At 36.8% G+C, this 18346-nt stretch overlaps 1 protein-coding gene across 3 annotated transcripts; it reads left to right on the top strand.

Moving 5' to 3' along the window:
* The first annotated feature begins 585 nt into the window (after positions 1-585).
* Positions 586-16683, top strand: ppm1aa (protein phosphatase, Mg2+/Mn2+ dependent, 1Aa). 3 transcript variants are annotated; one of them, XM_056233122.1, is made up of 7 exons: positions 586-917; positions 2451-3316; positions 4009-4126; positions 4237-4348; positions 5514-5571; positions 7781-7800; positions 10121-11594. In XM_056233122.1, exons 2-6 carry the CDS (start codon positions 2468-2470, stop codon positions 7787-7789), a joined length of 1146 nt encoding a protein of 381 aa, XP_056089097.1. In that variant the 5' UTR covers positions 586-917; positions 2451-2467; the 3' UTR covers positions 7790-7800; positions 10121-11594. The 3 variants fall into 3 exon arrangements, with proteins under 3 accessions (XP_056089097.1, XP_056089095.1, XP_056089096.1); XM_056233120.1 differs by lacking the exons at positions 7781-7800; positions 10121-11594 and adding an exon at positions 16590-16683; XM_056233121.1 differs by lacking the exon at positions 7781-7800.
* The last annotated feature ends 1663 nt before the right edge of the window (positions 16684-18346 follow it).

Here is an 18346-nt window from a genome sequence, read left to right as displayed (position 1 = left end):
AGACAAACAGATAGATAGAAAGACAGATAGATCTATCACTGTCCATAAAAAGACTATAATATATAAATATGCGCTTTTAGTGTCTGTTGTTATAAAAAATAATAAATTAGGCCTATGTTTTATTTGTTAAATGAAATATCTGATTAATTGTATTAATAAAAATGTTTTTAGACATTATTTTATTTTATTCATTTTTATTCTGTGTGCCTTTTGAAAACAGCTTGAACTCTATAGTTAGACATGCTTTGTTTAGCCTATCTCTTCTCGTTTTATTCTCCACTTAATATATTAACATCATGTAATGGTGTATAAAGGGGTTTCTGATATTATGTGGCTCTGTGAGCTTTTTGTTCAGTCTCAGGGTTAAAAATGACCAGGGCTTGACAGATGAAAGATGCAGGACTGATGACAGGGGTGCATAGTGGTAAAAAAATTATGTAGGCTACAGAGGAACTGATGAATGAACGACTGATGTGGGAAGGATGCAATGGTGTTGACAGAATGGTGTACAGATTGAGGGATGTTGTACAGATGGAGGGATGATGATGGTGATGATGATGTCATTCTTTTAAGTGCGCAGCCCTACTGAATCCACATCCGGGTCCTGTGCTGCTGCTGGTGTGCAGAGATTCGGTCCCGAACACAGCGGACCAAAACAGCGGTCAAACCCGACCCTTTGCAGCTTCTAATTACATTCAGGACGCAGAATAAATGGGAATGATGCATCCCTGGTTTAAAAAGATAAGGGTGATCCTCTCGCTCACAGACTGAATGCAGAGCAAAACAATCCGCCAGCCTCTCTCTCTCTCTCACCACCGACGGGCTCAGTTTATATCTCTATCTGTCTTTTCGTCCTTTTCTTTTATCTGTGTTTTACCTCCTCCACTACAGAACTCGCCAGGACTTATTTTTAGTGGGTAAGTGTCTGCGCTCTTGTACTATACCTGTGTGAATGACAGAGCTAGCCTGTTAGCATGTGTGCTAAGGGAGTAGGCGGGTGTTGTGTGAGCTCTGTGGGCTGACCTGCTGCATGTAGCCGTCGCATGGTGCATTGAGGGCCTCAGGTCTGACAACCCAACCCCGAGGCTTCACAGGGCCCTCTAGGTAGCATTTAGCCTGTCCTATCCCAAACATTAGCAGTGATAACCTGCCAGATCCTTAATTCATTATTTTCCCCGATTACACGCACTAACCTATTTAACGTCGTCGAATCATTACAATCAAACTGAATGAACCCAAACGTCCGTGTTAGCATGAAGCTATCGTGCTACTCGCTCGCGACACCATGACGTAATGCGGAATAGAGAGGCGCGTGAACATGCGGCAGGTCTGCACGCGCAGACTTTCAGTTCAGTGGTGTTCAGTTCAGTGGTCAACCTGTCTATGTGTTCAACAGTGCAAAGACCTGATTGATTGCCCATATCTGATTGTAAAATGTGAACGTAATATAGCAGTAAATACATTCTGCAGTTAGATCGGATTTACAGAGTGTGTACCTGTCAAACATTGTTCAAGGCTGGTGTTTGTTTGTTGTTCAAGTGCACTGGTGTTGTGTTCAGAGTGCGTTGTGATTGATTTGAGTGGCGAACAACGGTCAGAATACATTTGTACTCGTCTATTTTTAGTATGCGAGTGTGTAGTGTGCATAGCAATGTGTTAGCTGACGGCCATACATGGTTGGGATTGGGAACCCGTGTGTCTGCCTGCCTTTGCGACGGTGTGTGTATGTGTTTACACTTGTTACTTGAGCCTGGTGGCATGTCATAGTTTATTTCTAAACTGGCTACTGGCATGACATGACTTTTGTAGTATCAGTCATCATGAATTATAAATAGAGGCATTGTGCTGGGCGTGTAACTATGTGTGCGTGTTTACACTTGATTCGTTAGCGTTAAAGGGATAGTTCACCCATTAATTAAAAATTCTCTCATTCCTGGACGAATTTCTTTCTTCTGCTGAACACAAATGAAGATATTTTGAAGAATATGGTTAACCAAACAGTTGATGGGCCCCATTGACTTCCATAGTATGGAGATTTTTTTGGGGGGTGAACTATCCCTTTAAACTTCCTATTAAAGGTTTTACAAATTCATGTTAGATCATCTAATTAAGATTTTTCTTATTAATTTATATTTGCGATTTCAAAAAACGTTGTTTGCTGTGCTTGTTTGTAGGCCTGCACAATTTGGCCTGTGTTAATATTTAACTTTGTAAATAAAGTGCGTTTCATTATAGTTTTTGCAATGGTATTGAAAACTGATATTATTTGAGAATTGTGAAATTTTACTGGTATTGACAGCAGAAATTTGGCAACGTGACAATCCTATCGTGCTGCCCTATATCTGGCTCATTTGGGACACAAATGAAGATTCGGTTTGGCGTCGTGAGTGGCATAGAAATGACACCCTGTTTTTTATATCACTCATCATTCTTAAACTTCTGTGTTCCAGATTCCTAAGCAACAGAGATGGGTGCATTTCTCGATAAGCCAAAGATGGAGAAACACAACGCAAAAGGGGACGGCAACGGCCTGCGCTACGGCTTGAGCAGCATGCAAGGCTGGCGTGTCGAGATGGAGGATGCGCATACTGCTGTCATCGGTCTGCCCAATGGCCTGGACCCCTGGTCGTTCTTTGCTGTTTATGACGGGCACGCGGGATCGCAGGTGGCACGTTACTGCTGCGAGCACCTCCTGGAGCACATCACCAGCAACCCTGACTTCCAGGGTGGAGGAGGGGGTCCAGCCGTGGAGCCCAACGTGGACAGCGTGAAATCCGGAATCCGTACGGGTTTCCTGCAGATCGACGATCACATGCGGCAGATCTCGGAGAAGAAGCACGGTGGTGCCGACCGCAGTGGCTCGACGGCCGTTGGTGTGATGCTCTCACCCCGCCACATCTACTTTATCAACTGCGGAGATTCGCGGGGGGTGCTGAGCCGCGGAGGGGCTGTGCACTTCTTCACGCAGGACCACAAACCCAGCAACCCCCTGGAGAAGGAGAGGATCCAGAACGCTGGAGGATCTGTGATGATCCAGCGCGTCAATGGGTCCCTGGCAGTGTCCAGGGCTCTGGGGGACTTTGACTATAAGTGTGTTCATGGTAAGGGTCCCACGGAGCAGCTGGTGTCGCCAGAGCCCGAGGTGTATGCTATCGAGCGGTCGGAGGCGGAGGACGAGTTTATTGTTCTTGCTTGCGATGGGATCTGGGATGTGATGGCCAATGACGAGCTGTGTGATTTTGTTCGTTCTCGACTTGAGGTGACTGACGATCTGGAGAGGGTCTGCAATGAAATTGTAGATACCTGTTTGTACAAGGTGAGTGAAACCAGACCTTTACCAGTGAGTCAGATGAATTCTTTTGTCTATTAAAAATGAAGAAATTATCAAAATCTGGAGATGATTCAGAAATCACACTTGTTGACGGTTTGCACAGTATTTTATGCAATTAGTTTCTGCTACTGTTCAGAAGCTTACGGTTAATTATTATTATTTTTTTATATACTTTTATTCAGTAAGGGATGCTTTAAATCTTGAACTTTCTAGTCAAAGAATCCTGAAAGCAAATTTTACTGTTTCCACCAAAATATTAAGCAGCACAATTGTTTTTCAACATTGATAATCGCAATACATTTTCCTTGAGCAACAAATCAGCATATTACAATAATTTCTGAAGGATCATGTGACAATGAAGTCTGGAGTAATGATGCTGAAAATTCAGCTTTGACATCACAGGAATATACTACATTTTCAATTATATTAAGAGTAAATGGTTGTTTTAAATTGTAATAGTATTCCTTCATTACTGTTTTTACTGTACTTTTAACAAATACATTTAACCTTGGTGAGCATGAGAGACATAAATAAATATATATTAGTGCTGTCAAATCGCATTTGTTTACATAATATATTATATTCACATAATATATAGACACACACACATAGATTTTCTTTTAACTCTATTTGGTTTTAATTTGGATTAACCCCTCCCTTCTTCTGTGATTGGACAGGGAAGTCGTGACAACATGAGTGTTGTGTTGGTGTGTTTCGTCAGTGCACCAAAGGTTTCCCCTGAAGCTGTCAAAAGGGAGGCGGAGCTTGATAAATACCTAGAGAGCCGAGTAGAAGGTATGACCTAACCTTTACAAATTTAAGTATTTGTATTTAAGTATTTAAGTTTTGAATTTTCATTCAAGTGGACCATACTTGATGGCTCTGAATTGTTGTTGATATAACAGAGATCCTGAAGAGGCAGGGGGACGATGGTGTGCCTGACCTGGTACATGTGATGCGCACATTATCAAATGAGAGCATCCCCAACCTACCACCAGGAGGAGACCTGGCCAGCAAGTTAGTACCACACCGTCTCTCCCTCTTTCTTTATTTCTAGTTACAAAACCTTATGATATGCCCATTCAACATTTTTATACACTAATTAATAATAAAAACTTTTGAACTGTGTAGCGTGTATCGGTTATATTTCACCCAAAATCAGAATTGCCGTTGGTTCATGGCGCTTTTAGGGCATGTTTACATGACAAATATGTACTAAAAACGGAAAACTTAGCATTTTTCGGGTACAGATGACACCATTGTCAAAACGATCCCCGTTCACACGGATCAGTGAAAACTACAAAAAATGCTGTATTGTTCATGCCAGGCCAGCAGTTGATGACGTCACTTTGTATAGAAACACTACGCGCCTAAAGACTGAACACGTTAATGCGCATGACGTCACTGTTCTCACAAATTCACGTTTACACGTAGACGATAACTGTTGTTTTCAAAAACGTGCACTTTGAAACCCGTTTTCAGGCCTCCAAAATGCCATTCTCGTGTAAATTAACAGCCAAAACGCATAAAGTTTTACATTTTTAATCGAAAATTATGTGTAAATGGCCCCTTAGTAAAGTTTATAAAACCCCTCTAAAAGCCAACCAAACTTTGATGTCAAACAGACTTGGGTCTGACAAGTTGCTGCACTTAAAGAATTGCATATTAATTTCCATTTTGTTTTCAATTTGGGCAGCTCAGTAGGTTTTGCGAGTAGGGTGACCAGATGAAAGCGTTAGGCCAAAATTATTATTACAACTAAATTGTCGGTCATTAAATAGGAAAACTAAATAATTGTGTATAGATGATATGCTTTGTGTAACCTGACATCAGACATTAGGCCGGGCCGAAGTATTTTTTTAAACACAGTGCCGCGACCAATCAATCACTCCTTTATGACTGTGTGCCTGCACTGTCCTCGCAGCTGCTGCAACTTGAGGGGGCTGGCTGCAGGACGACTCAACCTCTACGGACATTTTTTAATGTTTTATATTAAGATTTTGCTTTAGTATAATTTTCGGGACAATTAAGGCCGGTTTCGGGATTCGGGACAACAGTTTAGATTTCGGGACTGTCCCGAATTTTTCGGGACTTCTGGTCACCCTATTTGTGAGAGAGGACATGGTTCTTTCCCTCTCTTTCTTCCTTCAGAAGCTCATACATTTTCCTGTGTTCGTCATAGGCGGAGTTTCATTGAAGCAGTATACAACAAACTTAACCCATACAGGAACGAGGATACAGTGAGTACACCAGCTTGACCCTGTGTGTGTGTATAAATGCTGGGATTTTTGCTTGCATGCTTTTTGTTGTGCTCTAGAATTCAGTCACATTGCACGATTATGTTGTTTGTCACCTTCTCAAGTGTTCTAGTCTTTTGTTCTTTCATTTGTGCATGTTTCCGTCCTGTTCCATATTATCTGCTCTATACTTATGGTGCCGGATAGGCTGAGCTGTGCTTGGGAATGGTTTGGTTGAGTGCAGGATGGAGCCCTTCAAATTTGTTGGTCAAATTAATTTTAGATTTATAAGAAATTCTAAAACTCTTAACAAACGTTTTTGAATAAATTTGTCATGGATTGATTGGATGATAATAGCTTTCTTGATTCAGTACAGTTCTTGATCTAAAAAAAAAAAAAGACCTTACAAAAGATGTGTTAGTGCCATATAGGCAGAGCTGGTAGATTACTTACAATCGTATGTAGATGTAGATTACTTACAAATCGTAATTGGTTACTGATTACAAATTACATGACAAAAATTGTAGTAATCCATTGCATTACATATTTAAGAAAATATAATCTGACTACTTTTGGATTACTTTTAGATTACTTTTGACCTAACTTGTTTATCACATTGATTTGAGTAGAATAATCTTGAAATAAAAATAAATTCCATTATTTGTTATCAACAACATGAAGTGCGTTAAATATTACATTACGTCGTCAGGGTTTCCCAGACTGGGGTTCGTGATGGAACTGCAGGAATTTGTGAGTTTAATGAAAAGCTATTAAGTAATTAAATCATATATTTTTTAATTAAAATAAATAATTTTAAAAATAAAAACAATAAAAATAAAACACTACTAAAAAAAGAGAAATTTTTCTTTGTCTGCATGTCATGTGACCATCAACCAACATCAGAGAACTGTGAACTTCATTTTAATATTCATTATTACTATTTATATTGACAATTTTATTATTGACCTAACTTACAAATTACAATCTCAGTGGGTACTTCAAGTAAATATAGTTGGTCAAAGAAATTTCAGCTGACAAAAAAGTTGGGGAATCCCTCCATTGCATGTAAATATGAAATTATGTGAATTTGTACATTTTCAATTTGCCTGAAAGACAAAAGCCTTCCAAAGACATTAATGCATGGTTAAAAAACTCACTAAAACTAAGTGATAATTCAAATAATAATTAACGTGTTAATCTGGAGTTGATTAGATTAGATGCAATGTTGAGAAAACACTGGTTGAAAGTGAAATGATTTCTCTCCAGTGATCAATTGCTGTTTGGGTCTCCGTTTTCTGTGATTGGCTCACTCCTAGTGGCTGGTCTGTGTGTCCAAATCCACAAACCTGGAAGACGTTCTGGACGTATACAAACAGGCGTTTTTAAAAAGGAAAATTTAAAAGATAAAAAATAAGTAGTAGGGAGAATCAATGAATTATGAATATTTGACTGTCATTGTTAGAATAAAATGTAATCAATAAAAAAGTAACTGTAGTCTGAATAACAGTATTTTAAAATGTAATATAATCTAATTACAAGTACTTAATTTTTGGAATGTGATTACGTAATTCAGATTACATGCAATCAGTGACTACCTTGCTCTGCTTATAGGGTTATCATGGGACCAGATTTCAATAGTCAATACCAGCAGTAAACAATTCTGGAATACTCTGGTTTGATACCACAGCAAAAACGAATATGCTATCTAACACAGTTCTTTATTTTAAAAGTTAAATATTAATACAAATGTTACCATATTCAATATGGTAACAATAAGTATTCTTCAAGCATAGACTTCAAGTTTTTAAAGTAAATTTTTCAAAAGTTAAGGACTGACAAACAAACAAATACAAGCAATGAAACCAATTAACTAGACTAGACAAGCATTTTGACCAAGAAGTGCATTTGAATGTTTGTGGACATAGCTGCGTTTGACGTGTTAATTGCTCTTTATAAACGTGGCATTTTATGGCAAATTTTCAAATGAATGAAAATTCATTTGAATTTTGAATACTTGATACTACCAAAACTGTAGAAAGACTGGTATTGACTGGTATTTTTGTTTATTAATCCGTTTATATATATATATATATATATATGAACTTGCTACAGTACTGATACTTTTCGCATCACTTTTGCCAAATTTATTGTGATTTTAAAAATCCAAACATATCCAATTTTTTTTCTTCTTCATATAAACGACTGATAGTGTAAGAACTGACTGAAAATCAGGTACCCCAGGTGCTCTTTACTTCAGCACTCAGCACTTGATTCTGATGCTTTTCATGACTAGCCTTGACCTGCCACACCTCAGGCTGCTCTTTCAGGCCTTCCCAAAATAACAATGGAACAATTATTTTCAGTTTTGTAATTTTCTTCTCCTTCATATTCATTTTATATTTATTTCATGTCATATTCATGTTTATAAGGTTTATACAGCCTGCTAAGTGTGAACTGTGGTGGGTTGGTGTGTGTATTGATGGACTAAAGCTGTGTGAGCCATTGGTGATATTTTTCTTTCTTTGTTTTTGGGCGGGGCTTTGCTTTTAGGTGCAGCCTGATAGATTGCAGGTACATACCCTGTAGGTTTTTGAGGAAGACATTTTTTTTTAAATCCTTTTTTTCAGTTCTACCATTTTTAAAAAACAAAACAATTCTAAAACTTTGTCAAATTGTAAACTGGTGTAAAATAGGTCCAGAGAGGCTGTTGTGACTAATGGTATTTTCCAAATACCGATTAAGTATTGGACTAAACTGCTGTGGTAATATAATCCTAATACAAGACTTTACAAATCTGAATTTGGGAAACTATCACATGTATTTTTCCTCAATCCAAGGAATCATCCTTTTAAATAAGTCACATCCATGCATTTACTACCATTTGAAAAGTTTGGAGTCAGTAAGATTTTTATTAATTTTTTTTTTACAGAAAGAAATTAATAGTCTGATTCAGAAGTTAAGACCATAAAGGCATTTGTTTAAAAAAATCTATTTGAATTAATTGCTGTTCTTTTGAACTTTCTATTGATCAAAGAATCCTGAAAAAAATAAATAAAATAAAAAGCAGCATTGATAATATTTATATGATTTCTGAAGGAGTAATGATGCTGAAAATTCAGTTTTGCCATCACATGAATAAATTACTTTGTAAAATATGTTAAATAGAAGCAGTTATTTTAAATTGTAATATTTCATAATATTGATTTTACTGTATTTTTGATCACATAAATACAGCTTTGGTGGGTATGAGATTTCAAAAACAAATTTTAAAGACTCCAAACTTTTGAACAGTAATGTATAGCGCCATCAATATCTCAATTAATAATGACTATGTAATTTATTGCTCTGCTTAAGTTCACCCCAAAATGAAAAATTCTGTCAGTAATTACTCACCCTCATGTTGTTCCAACCTCGTAAGACTTTCGTTCATCTTCAGAACACAAATTAAGAGATTTTTGATGAAATCTGAGAGCTGGATCACTCCTCGATAGGCTTCTAAGGGATCGAAACTTACCGGCCCAGAAAGGTTAAAGACATCGTTAAAATAGTCCGAGTGACTACAGTGGCTCTATCTTAAGTTTATCAAACAACGAGAATACTTTTTGTGTGCAAAAAAACAAACAAATATAACAACTTTATTCAACTATTCATTTCCTTCTCTGTGGGTCTCGAGTGCAGCGCTTCTGGGTTGTACGTCACACACATTACATGACCAGTGACAGCCAATAGTGAGCCTACGTGTGACGCAGAAGCGCTGGTCAGTTACACTACGTGAACTCACTCGACGCCCACAGAGAAGGAAATGAATAGTTGAATAAAGTCGTTATTTTTGTTTGTTTTTTGCGCTCAAAAAGTATTCTCGTCACTTGATAAACTTTAAGATAGAGCCACTGTAGTCACTTGGACTATTTTAACGATGTCTTTAACTTTTCTGGGCCGGTAAGTTTCGATCCCTTAGAAGCCTATGGAGGAGTGATCCAGCTCTCAGATTTAATCAAAAATATCTTAATTTGTGTTCCGAAGATGAACGAAAGTCTTATGGGGTTGGAACGACATGAGGGTGAGTAATGACAGACATAATTTTCATTTTGGGGTGAACTATCCCTTTAATTATATATATATATATATATATATATATATATATATATATATATATATATTAAAAAAATGAATCCTGCATTTTACATGCTTTTCTCGAGTGCATCTCAAGTCCGGTTCACACTGACTGCGATTTTATTTCTGGAGATTGCTTTTCTGACCAAGTGATTGATGCTCCTAAAGAGGAGCTTTTTTGCACAAAATCTTAAAATATCCTATTGGCACAAAAACAACATCAAGTGCTGTAATTTCTGTCAGTTTCAATCAGCATATTAGTTTGGCCATTCCATCATTTCCATCAGCATTTCCTTGAATCATTCCTGATTTATCTTCATCTTGTTTCATACTGTGACACACACACACACACACACACACACACACGCGTTTTCCTGAGTGGTTGGCGGTTGGAGCTTGGTGGCATCTCACAGCTGCTCTCCTCCTCTCTCCATTCAAGGACTCTGCATCCACGGATGACATGTGGTAGCCCCGCCACTTTAAACACTGCACAGAGTTTACAACCCTCCAGAACCCTGCACAACAACCTTTCCTACAGGACCCGGCACCAGAACCCTGCACAAGAACCCTCAACTACTACAGGACCTGCACAAGAACCCTACCACAGCCCAGCTCAGCTGCTCTGGACTGTTCGGAGGAGGAGGAGGAAAAGGAAGGGAATGAGGGCTCCCTCCCCTTGTTCACATAATGTTCCCTCTCAGTGCAAGGCAATGGTACCTTCTGGAAAATTTCTGCTTACTCTTTTGTCCCGAATCACTCTCTTCCCAAAACCTTTTATCCTTAACATCACCCTCTTAAAAAAATCCAACACAACACTTTTTTTTTTTTCATTTAAATATATATATTTTTTTCGGTGTAATTAATTTGATTCACATTTCCTTGTGTGTTTGTATATTTCAGCTTTTATTTCTGTGAAGTGCAATTGTCTTGTACAAAGAAAAAGCCTGTATCAAATGCAGCTTGAGTTTTAAGTTTATAAAAAAAAAGAAAAAAAAGGCACACCTTTGTGCCCTGCCTGCTTTTTGTTTCCTCTCTAACCGCTGAAGCCCAACACATCTGCCTCTCATCTGCCTCCTCATTTTCATTTCTTTCATTTTTACCCCTTTTTTTTAAAAACTAAATATAACTTTTTGTATTGTTACTTTTTAAGTGAAACGGGTAAATGATATGGGCTCACAGCACAGTACAGTAAGCTTTTTTGTAAATCTCACAGCACAGATGACAGTAATTGTTATGTTCTCTCAGTACTACTGTTTTTCTTTTTCTGATGGGGTGGGTTTTTTATTTTTACCCCTTATTTTTCTGAGGAAACCGCTTTAACTTACTTAAACTAAGCTGAAATTGTGTGCATGTTTGTGTGTGTAAGAATGAATGCGTCAGATGAGAAATCAGTGGTTTGTGTTGTATGTATGTGTGTGTTTAAGAGTGCATGTTTGAGCCACCAAACTATTTCCATAGTGAAAGGTGTGTGTGTTTGTGGGCTAAAACTGATTCTCTCTTTTATCATCAACACTAGAACTTGTCTCTACAGTGTTCTGCACTACTGCAGCTCTTGATTTTAGTTTAAGTTGGCCTGGGAGCATCTTAGAGGATCTCCTGTTCTTGCTGGAAAAAAGCAATTGTTAAGAAGCATCCAGAACTGAGACAGGCCGTCTTAAAGGGATAGTTTACCCAAAAATGAAAATTCTGTCATCATTTACTCACCCTCATGTTGATCCAAACCTGTATTAGTTTCTTACTTCTGTTGAACACAAAAGAAGATATTTTAAAGAATGTGGGTAACCAGACAGTTGACGGTAGCCATTGACTTCCATAGTATTTTTTTCCTGGAAGCCAATGGCCACCGTCAATTGTTTCGTTACCCACATTCTTCACTCCATCTTCTTTTGTGTTCAGCAAAAAAAAAAAAGAAACTCACACAGGTTTGGAACAACTTGAGATTGAGTAAGTGATGACAATTTCATTTTTGGGTGAACTAACCTTTTAAGTGTTTGGCTATCAATGCATATTGAATGAATGGATGTGTGAGATTGCATGTTTATTGTGCTTAAAATTATGTGGGTTTTAATGGGGATATTTAGGCTTTTGACACAAATATAAAAGGCTTTAGCTATAGCTCTCACTCACCCATCTGCACTGCTGAGAGAGTGATGAGTGAATGCAAGTAATACTCAACTCTCAGATTTTTCTTCTTGTACCATTCGCTTCATGTATTGATTTATTTTTTTGGATGTGGTTTTTTGTTGTTGTTTTTTTTTTCTTAAAGAACAAATCCAGTGTGATGCAGTGAGCTGGCCTGGTTTTGGGCAGAGCCTACATGTGTTCCTCTGACCAATAGGGAGCGCAACAGAGTACTGTTTGCTGCTAAAGTGTGTGATTGAATCATTCGTTCATTTATTTGAATGCTCTTAGTTTATATTCTCCTGCACCTTTTCACCTTTCCCCCCCAATGCTATATGTAACAGTTCTGAATTAATTTAATTGTGTTGTTTTCAGAGAGATTGCCGCTTGTTAATTTGTCCTAAGATTGTCTAAAACGTGACATGGTAAAATCGAAACCCCTGCGTCCTTACCTCCCCAAACTAAATCTTTTATGTATTGAATAGATTATATGAACAGGATTTCCCTTGCGTCTGATAAATATAAGTTAGCTTTTTGTCTAATCCCGTATATTTGCATACTGAAAAAAGGGTAGGTAAAATGATCACTTCTTTGAGTCTTTTTCGTGAACTTCACAGGGTGATTTATTAAACTTTAAAACTAATATTGTAACAAAATGACAATCTAACAGTGTATAGCTAATGTAAACGGAAAGAAATCTCCTTGTATCCTCTATGCTTTCGGCTTGTTATAACACGGGCTTAAAGATAGTTGTGTTTGTGTGTGGAATGGTAAGCTGTGTTTTCCCCAGTGGAAGCTGGAATATTGTGTAATAGGAGGATTTACGAAATGAATCTAAAATTAACAGGACATTTTAGGATGGTCTTAGAGGCCAAGATGTGTTCATGTGTCTTTTAAAGCTTTTTTGCATCCGAAAAGCTGCGTGGAATCACTTTAGGAATGTAGACATGAGGAACGACGAATCTTACTAGGATGCTGTTGGTTTGCTTAACCCTCGTTTTGGCTTTATAAGGACTTTAATTTCTCTCATGTGAAAATTGACTAATGACGTGACTCTGAGATGTTTTTACAATGCGTTTTGTTGTATTTATGCAGTTTTGAGATCCATAAATAGCTTTAGATTCCCCTCATCGTTTGTAAGATGTCCAAAAAAAAAAAAAAAAGCAGAAATACTGAATTTTTAGCTTCAAGATAGTCATAGGTACAGGTCCATTAATTGTGGAGAGGTTATATAATGGCTTACAATGAAACACACAAGCCCATTTTTAGGTGATAGAGATGTTTATGAATGTGTTTTTACTATGTTTTGTCTTGTCACTCAAGTTGACAAGGGCATTTCACAAGGAATTTTAAGTGATGCATGAGCCGTTGCATTTGTTAATCGCGCGTATATTTGCTTTCTTTTACTAAATATGTGTCACAAACAGTTTTATGCCCCGTATTTTAGGTTTATGCTCTGAAATCCTATTTCTGTGGTTGCTAGCTCTGTAGTGTTTGCTTGGTAGCTCATTTTAGTTGATTTATCCGGACCTGCCTTCTAATGTATAAACCAAGTGATTAATGCAGCCTTAATGCCTCCTGCAAAAACCCACACCCCAAACCCTTGGGCTTTGCTCTTATATTACAGAGCTCTCTACACAAACACATCACAATTTTGTGCTAAAGGGAACTAAATTTTCTAGCACGGTGTGTAATCCAGTGGTTCGGCCTCACACATTCTTAGACACGCGTATGGTATTTTACTCTCGTGAAATCCCACCTCCTACCCCAACAGGATTATTTTAGCTGATTTCAGTCATCTGCTGTCCTCATAAGCTAAGCTATTTTTGTTAAATAATTGATATGTATATTTGTATTCATTTATAAATATGTACACAAAATGAAGTGAGTAATCAAGGATAATCTCTCCTCCCTGTAACCCACTGTGACCCACTGGTCATCCTCTAACTGTTCCACTGTCCATTTTTGTTGTTTTAATCTTTTCAGACTGGAAATAAACCTATTTTATTTGAAAAAAAAAAAAAGAGATTTGGTGTAGTTGTTTATTTATCTTGCTTCCCCCCCCCCCCCCCCCATTTCCTTGTTAGTTTGATGATACATAGATTATGAAATTATACATGATTAGAAATTACAGCTAACAATCATAGATGTGTCCTAAATGGATGGATATTATAAAATATCAATATCTTAGAGGGTTTGGGTTTGGTACACTACCAGAGATTGTTATGTATTAATTTTTTTAGAAATGTGTCTTTTAGGAAATTAATTAATACTCTTATACTCAAAAGTGATCAAAGTGACAGTGAAGACATTTAAAAGATTTCTATTTCAAATATTGTTCTTTTGAACTTTCTATTCATCAAATGATCCTGAACTAATAGCATGGTTTCACAAAAATATGCAAAAATAACCATTTTCATCATTGGTAATATTAAGAAATGTTTCTTTGAGTGAAATTTCAGCATATTAGAATGATTTCTGAAGGATCATGTGACACTGAAGACTGGAGTAATGATACTGGAAAGTCAGTTTGTCATAACAGGAATAAATGACATGTTTACCTTGCAGATATTCATTTATTTCTGAATTAACTTAAGTTTTTATTTATTTACTATTTATAGCAAAACCAATTACTCCCCCTGTATTTGTGACCAACACAGCTTTAGGTAAAAATTTCTATTCAGGAAGTCTTTTAATTTGTTGGCAGCAAACTGAATAGACTACAAATGGATTATAGTTTCTGACCCTCTCAAAACCTAATGTAAATACTCACCTAAAAGGTATTTTCTTCTGTCTAAATCTTTGCACTGGCCACCAATATGCCCCAAGATCTGCAGTAATAGGATGAAGTTAATTCTGACATCTATTACTAGTTCTTGTGGATTTTTGAGAGCCCTAATCTTAAGTGTAAAAGCGTTATGGTAGCCAGTTATGTGCCATTCTTTATTTGTTTTGAGATTTTGAGGTGGGCGTGCTCTCTTGCTTCTGAGGGAAGGGACCTTAAATTTATTAAAAATATACTATTACAAAGCGACAGAGATCCTAAATATGAGTCATAATGCTGGCAGCGTTTCAGTCAGATGATATTTTGCCCAGTCAGTAAGGTTTTTGTGGGTGATTTGTTTTAGACTGGCCATGCAGTGTCCTTGAGAATTTATTAAACACTTTAATTTTAGAGCTGAATGACTGGTTTCTATAACAGATTATTCATTTAACTGACTAATACGAGAATTAATGTTTCATTTTGACATCAGTCTCGAAATGGGAAAGCATCTTTTGTGCAACATCATTGGACGTTACAGAAGTGCTAAATTAAAAAAAGCGAGTAACAGTGGAAAGATTATCATGCCTGCTAGAAATGTGTGTGTTTTTCAGATAAACGGATGAACTTTCTCAGCCAACCTCATTCTCATCACATATGGTGTTCCTTTTGTATTTGGGTGGTATTTTGTGTCAATCTACTGTTCATTTACAGATCTGAAAAGTTATGGTTTACAACTATTTTGTTGTCTTTTAGCAGCCAGGTGGGGGCAGTGTGTGTTGGATGGAACGAAGAGTCTAAAAAGTGAAGCCACTGCCAAAACCAAAGTCAGTCAGTTTAGAATGAACTATTGTTACAATTACAGCAAAATAAAAGAGATACAGTAAAATGTAAATGGGTTTTAATTTCTGATCCTCTCAAAATCGAATGGGTTCGCTAAAACCCTTTTGCTAAAGCGAGTCTACCAATGAACGCCTTTCAGGTAGATTTTGAAATATAATAGCACATATTAACCCAGGATCTGACAGACAGAAGTGTATTTAAAGAGATATTTACACATGTACTCACCCTCTTGTCATCCCAAATGTACTTTTTTGAGTGCCAGTGTTTTGTTGTCCAATGGAAGTCAATGATAACCAAAACTGTTTGGTTGCCAACATCCTTCAAAATATGTTCTTTTATGTTTTCCAGTTCATACAGGTTTGGAATAATCATTCTGTGATCAGATGGGGCTGGAATAAACTACATCTTTTTAAAGCCCCCCTGTAGTGAAAATCAAGTTTTTAATGCTGTCTATATGTCTATGTGAAGTTTAGACTGATATTATAGACAGAAATTTTCAATGCAAGTCTACAGGATTACTATACAACATAATTACAGCAGTGGATTGCAGAAAATAAGTGATGGAAATGATGACTACTCACCACAAGAGGGGTTTACACTTTACAGCTTCGCTGTTCGGCACAACTGTATGTTTTTCCCTCTCTTGGGCTTACAAACACTTTCAGTCCTGCTGGCCTATAATGAAATCTGCCCTCTTTATTGTTTCAATGTTATATGTGCACGTATACGTTTGAAAGGGAGACTTGTATCCCTCTGCTTTCACGGATTCATCCCAGTCAAACAAAACAGCTCAGCCTGCCAATAGCAGACAGATAATATTGACTGTGCTATTACCTCTCAGTCCTCTTTTGAATCTCTTCTCTCATATTCTCTTAGTTCTCACTCTTTTTCAAATGCATGTGGTTGTGTGTCTGTCTATCTTTCTCTGTTATTCTCAGTTACTTGAGGGCACTGATGTGTAAAGCAATGTTGCTGTTTTCATTCAGACCTTAGTAAAAGCTCTCGGGCATGTTTGTTAACGGTAGCTTTGATTTTTGTAGGAATTTCTCTCCCGGCCAGTGTGCTTTTTTTCTTTCTTCTCTGAATGTGTTTGCTTTGCTGTGTTTAATATTAACCCTTAGCACGTACTGTTGTCCTCCTCTCTTCCTGTCTGTAGTCAATTCTCTCTGTTCTTCTCCTCCAGGATCCAGACATCCTTTTCTTCAGAGGTTTCTTCTAGATACTGCGCAAGCCTTCTCGTTTCCCCCTTTCTCCTTACTTTTGTCCTCCTTCATTTCAGTTTGTTTGTGTATGCCTCTAAGATTTATGCTTTTTAGAGATGAAGATAGCACTTAAAGTTTTGCATCTCAGTGTTGGTTGTTTTTATGATTTTGCTCAATTTTGACTCCGTTAGTCTCATATAACATATGTAAATTTATAAATGTGACTTCATCTTTCAGTAAGATAATACCGCTCAGAAGTTTGGTGTCGGTAAGATTTTTAAATGTTTTGGAAAGTAACCTCTTGTGCTCAACAAGGCAGTATTTATTTGATCAAAAATACAGTAAAAACAGTATTGTAATAATTTAAAATAACTATATTTTAATATATTTTAAAATGTAATTTATTCCTGTGATGGTAAAGCTGAATTTTCAGCATCATTACTCCAGTCTTCAGTGTCACATGATCCTTCAGAAATCATTCTAATATGATGATTTGGTGCTTAATTATTATTATTATCAACGTTGAAAGCAGTTGTGCTGCTTAACATTTCTGTGGAAACCATGATATATTTTTGTTGAATTGAAAGTTCAAAAGAACAGCATTTATTTAAAGTAGAAATCTTTTTTTAAATGTATTGTAAATACATTTTAGTCATTTTAAATGTCTTTACTGTCAGTTTTGATCAATTTAATGCACTTTTTAAAAACATTTTTTAGATTATATATAAAACATTATATATAATATAATTTTTTTTAAATTAATATAATATATATAATTATTATATATTATATCATATATTTTGACCCCACACTTTTGAATGGTACACTCTTAAAAATAAAGGTTCCAAAAGGGGGTTTGCCATAATAACCATTTTTGGTTCCCCAAAAAACCTTTCAGTGAACAGTTCTTTAAAATTTTAACAAGAACATTTTAAAATTCTATAGAACCTTTTGTCCAATGGAAAGGTCCCATTGATGTTAAAACTTCATAGAATCATAGATGCCAATAAACCTTTATTTTTAAGAGTGTATAGTGTATATCATTCTCCACCAGAGGTGACTGGGTCTTCATGTAAAGTGAATATAGTAAATCTTCAAGCTTTACAAATTCCAAAGGCATTATTCAGTAAAAAGGCATTTGGCGTATGCCATGAAAACAAAAGAAAATCCTCTTTATAATGACCTCCCTCTCTGAAGTGTGGAACAGCCCTCTAATTGCATCTAACATGCAATAAAAGTTCATAATTCAGGGAACAATGATGTGTAGACCACGGAACAAGGTTGACAGGCAGAGCACTGCAGAGTTTGATAGCAGGCGGTTGGTGTGATGCTGCTTTCTGTTGTTGTAATGAGAGCACACTGCACCGTAGTTCCTAGACGTGGTGCTTCTGAAGGGACCACTCCATAGAGAAACTCTCAGAGAGCTTTTCATTGGTGCTGATGGTACTGATTACCTCAGAGGGATTCAGTGATTTTACAACGAACCAAATTGGCCTCAGACAGATCCAGCTGTGTGATTTCATAACTCAGCTAGAGCATGTGGATGGCCGTCATGTTGATTCAGGGTTTTTTTCCCCTTCTATTCCAGTTCACACTGTTCTAGTTTCTCATGTAAGTCATATTGAGATTTAAAAGGCACTTATTTTTGAGACACGAGACAATATTCTTGACTTGACATTAAATTATTAGACATTAGACCGTTATACGTCTCACAAATTTTAAAGAAAGTGTTTGGGAT

The sequence above is a fragment of the Rhinichthys klamathensis genome, unplaced genomic scaffold, assembly GCF_029890125.1.
Source record: "Rhinichthys klamathensis goyatoka isolate OS25496 unplaced genomic scaffold, OSU_Roscu_1.1 h1tg000360l_1, whole genome shotgun sequence".
Classification (NCBI taxonomy): Eukaryota; Metazoa; Chordata; class Actinopteri; order Cypriniformes; family Leuciscidae; genus Rhinichthys; species Rhinichthys klamathensis.
The sequence above is the reverse complement of the archived record's forward strand: the minus strand, read 5'-3'. Positions and strand labels throughout refer to the sequence as shown.

What these genes read in the sequence shown, in the direction of transcription:
- ppm1aa (XM_056233120.1), top strand. Translation starts at nt 2,468, where the DNA reads ATGGGTGCATTTCTCGATAAGCCAAAGATGGAGAAACACAACGCAAAA. An exon ending in TAGATACCTGTTTGTACAAG is followed by an intron (nt 3,317 to 4,008) that starts GTGAGTGAAACC and finishes GTGATTGGACAG; the next exon opens with GGAAGTCGTGACAACATGAG. An exon ending in GGAGGAGACCTGGCCAGCAA is followed by an intron (nt 4,349 to 5,513) that starts GTTAGTACCACA and finishes TGTTCGTCATAG; the next exon opens with GCGGAGTTTCATTGAAGCAG.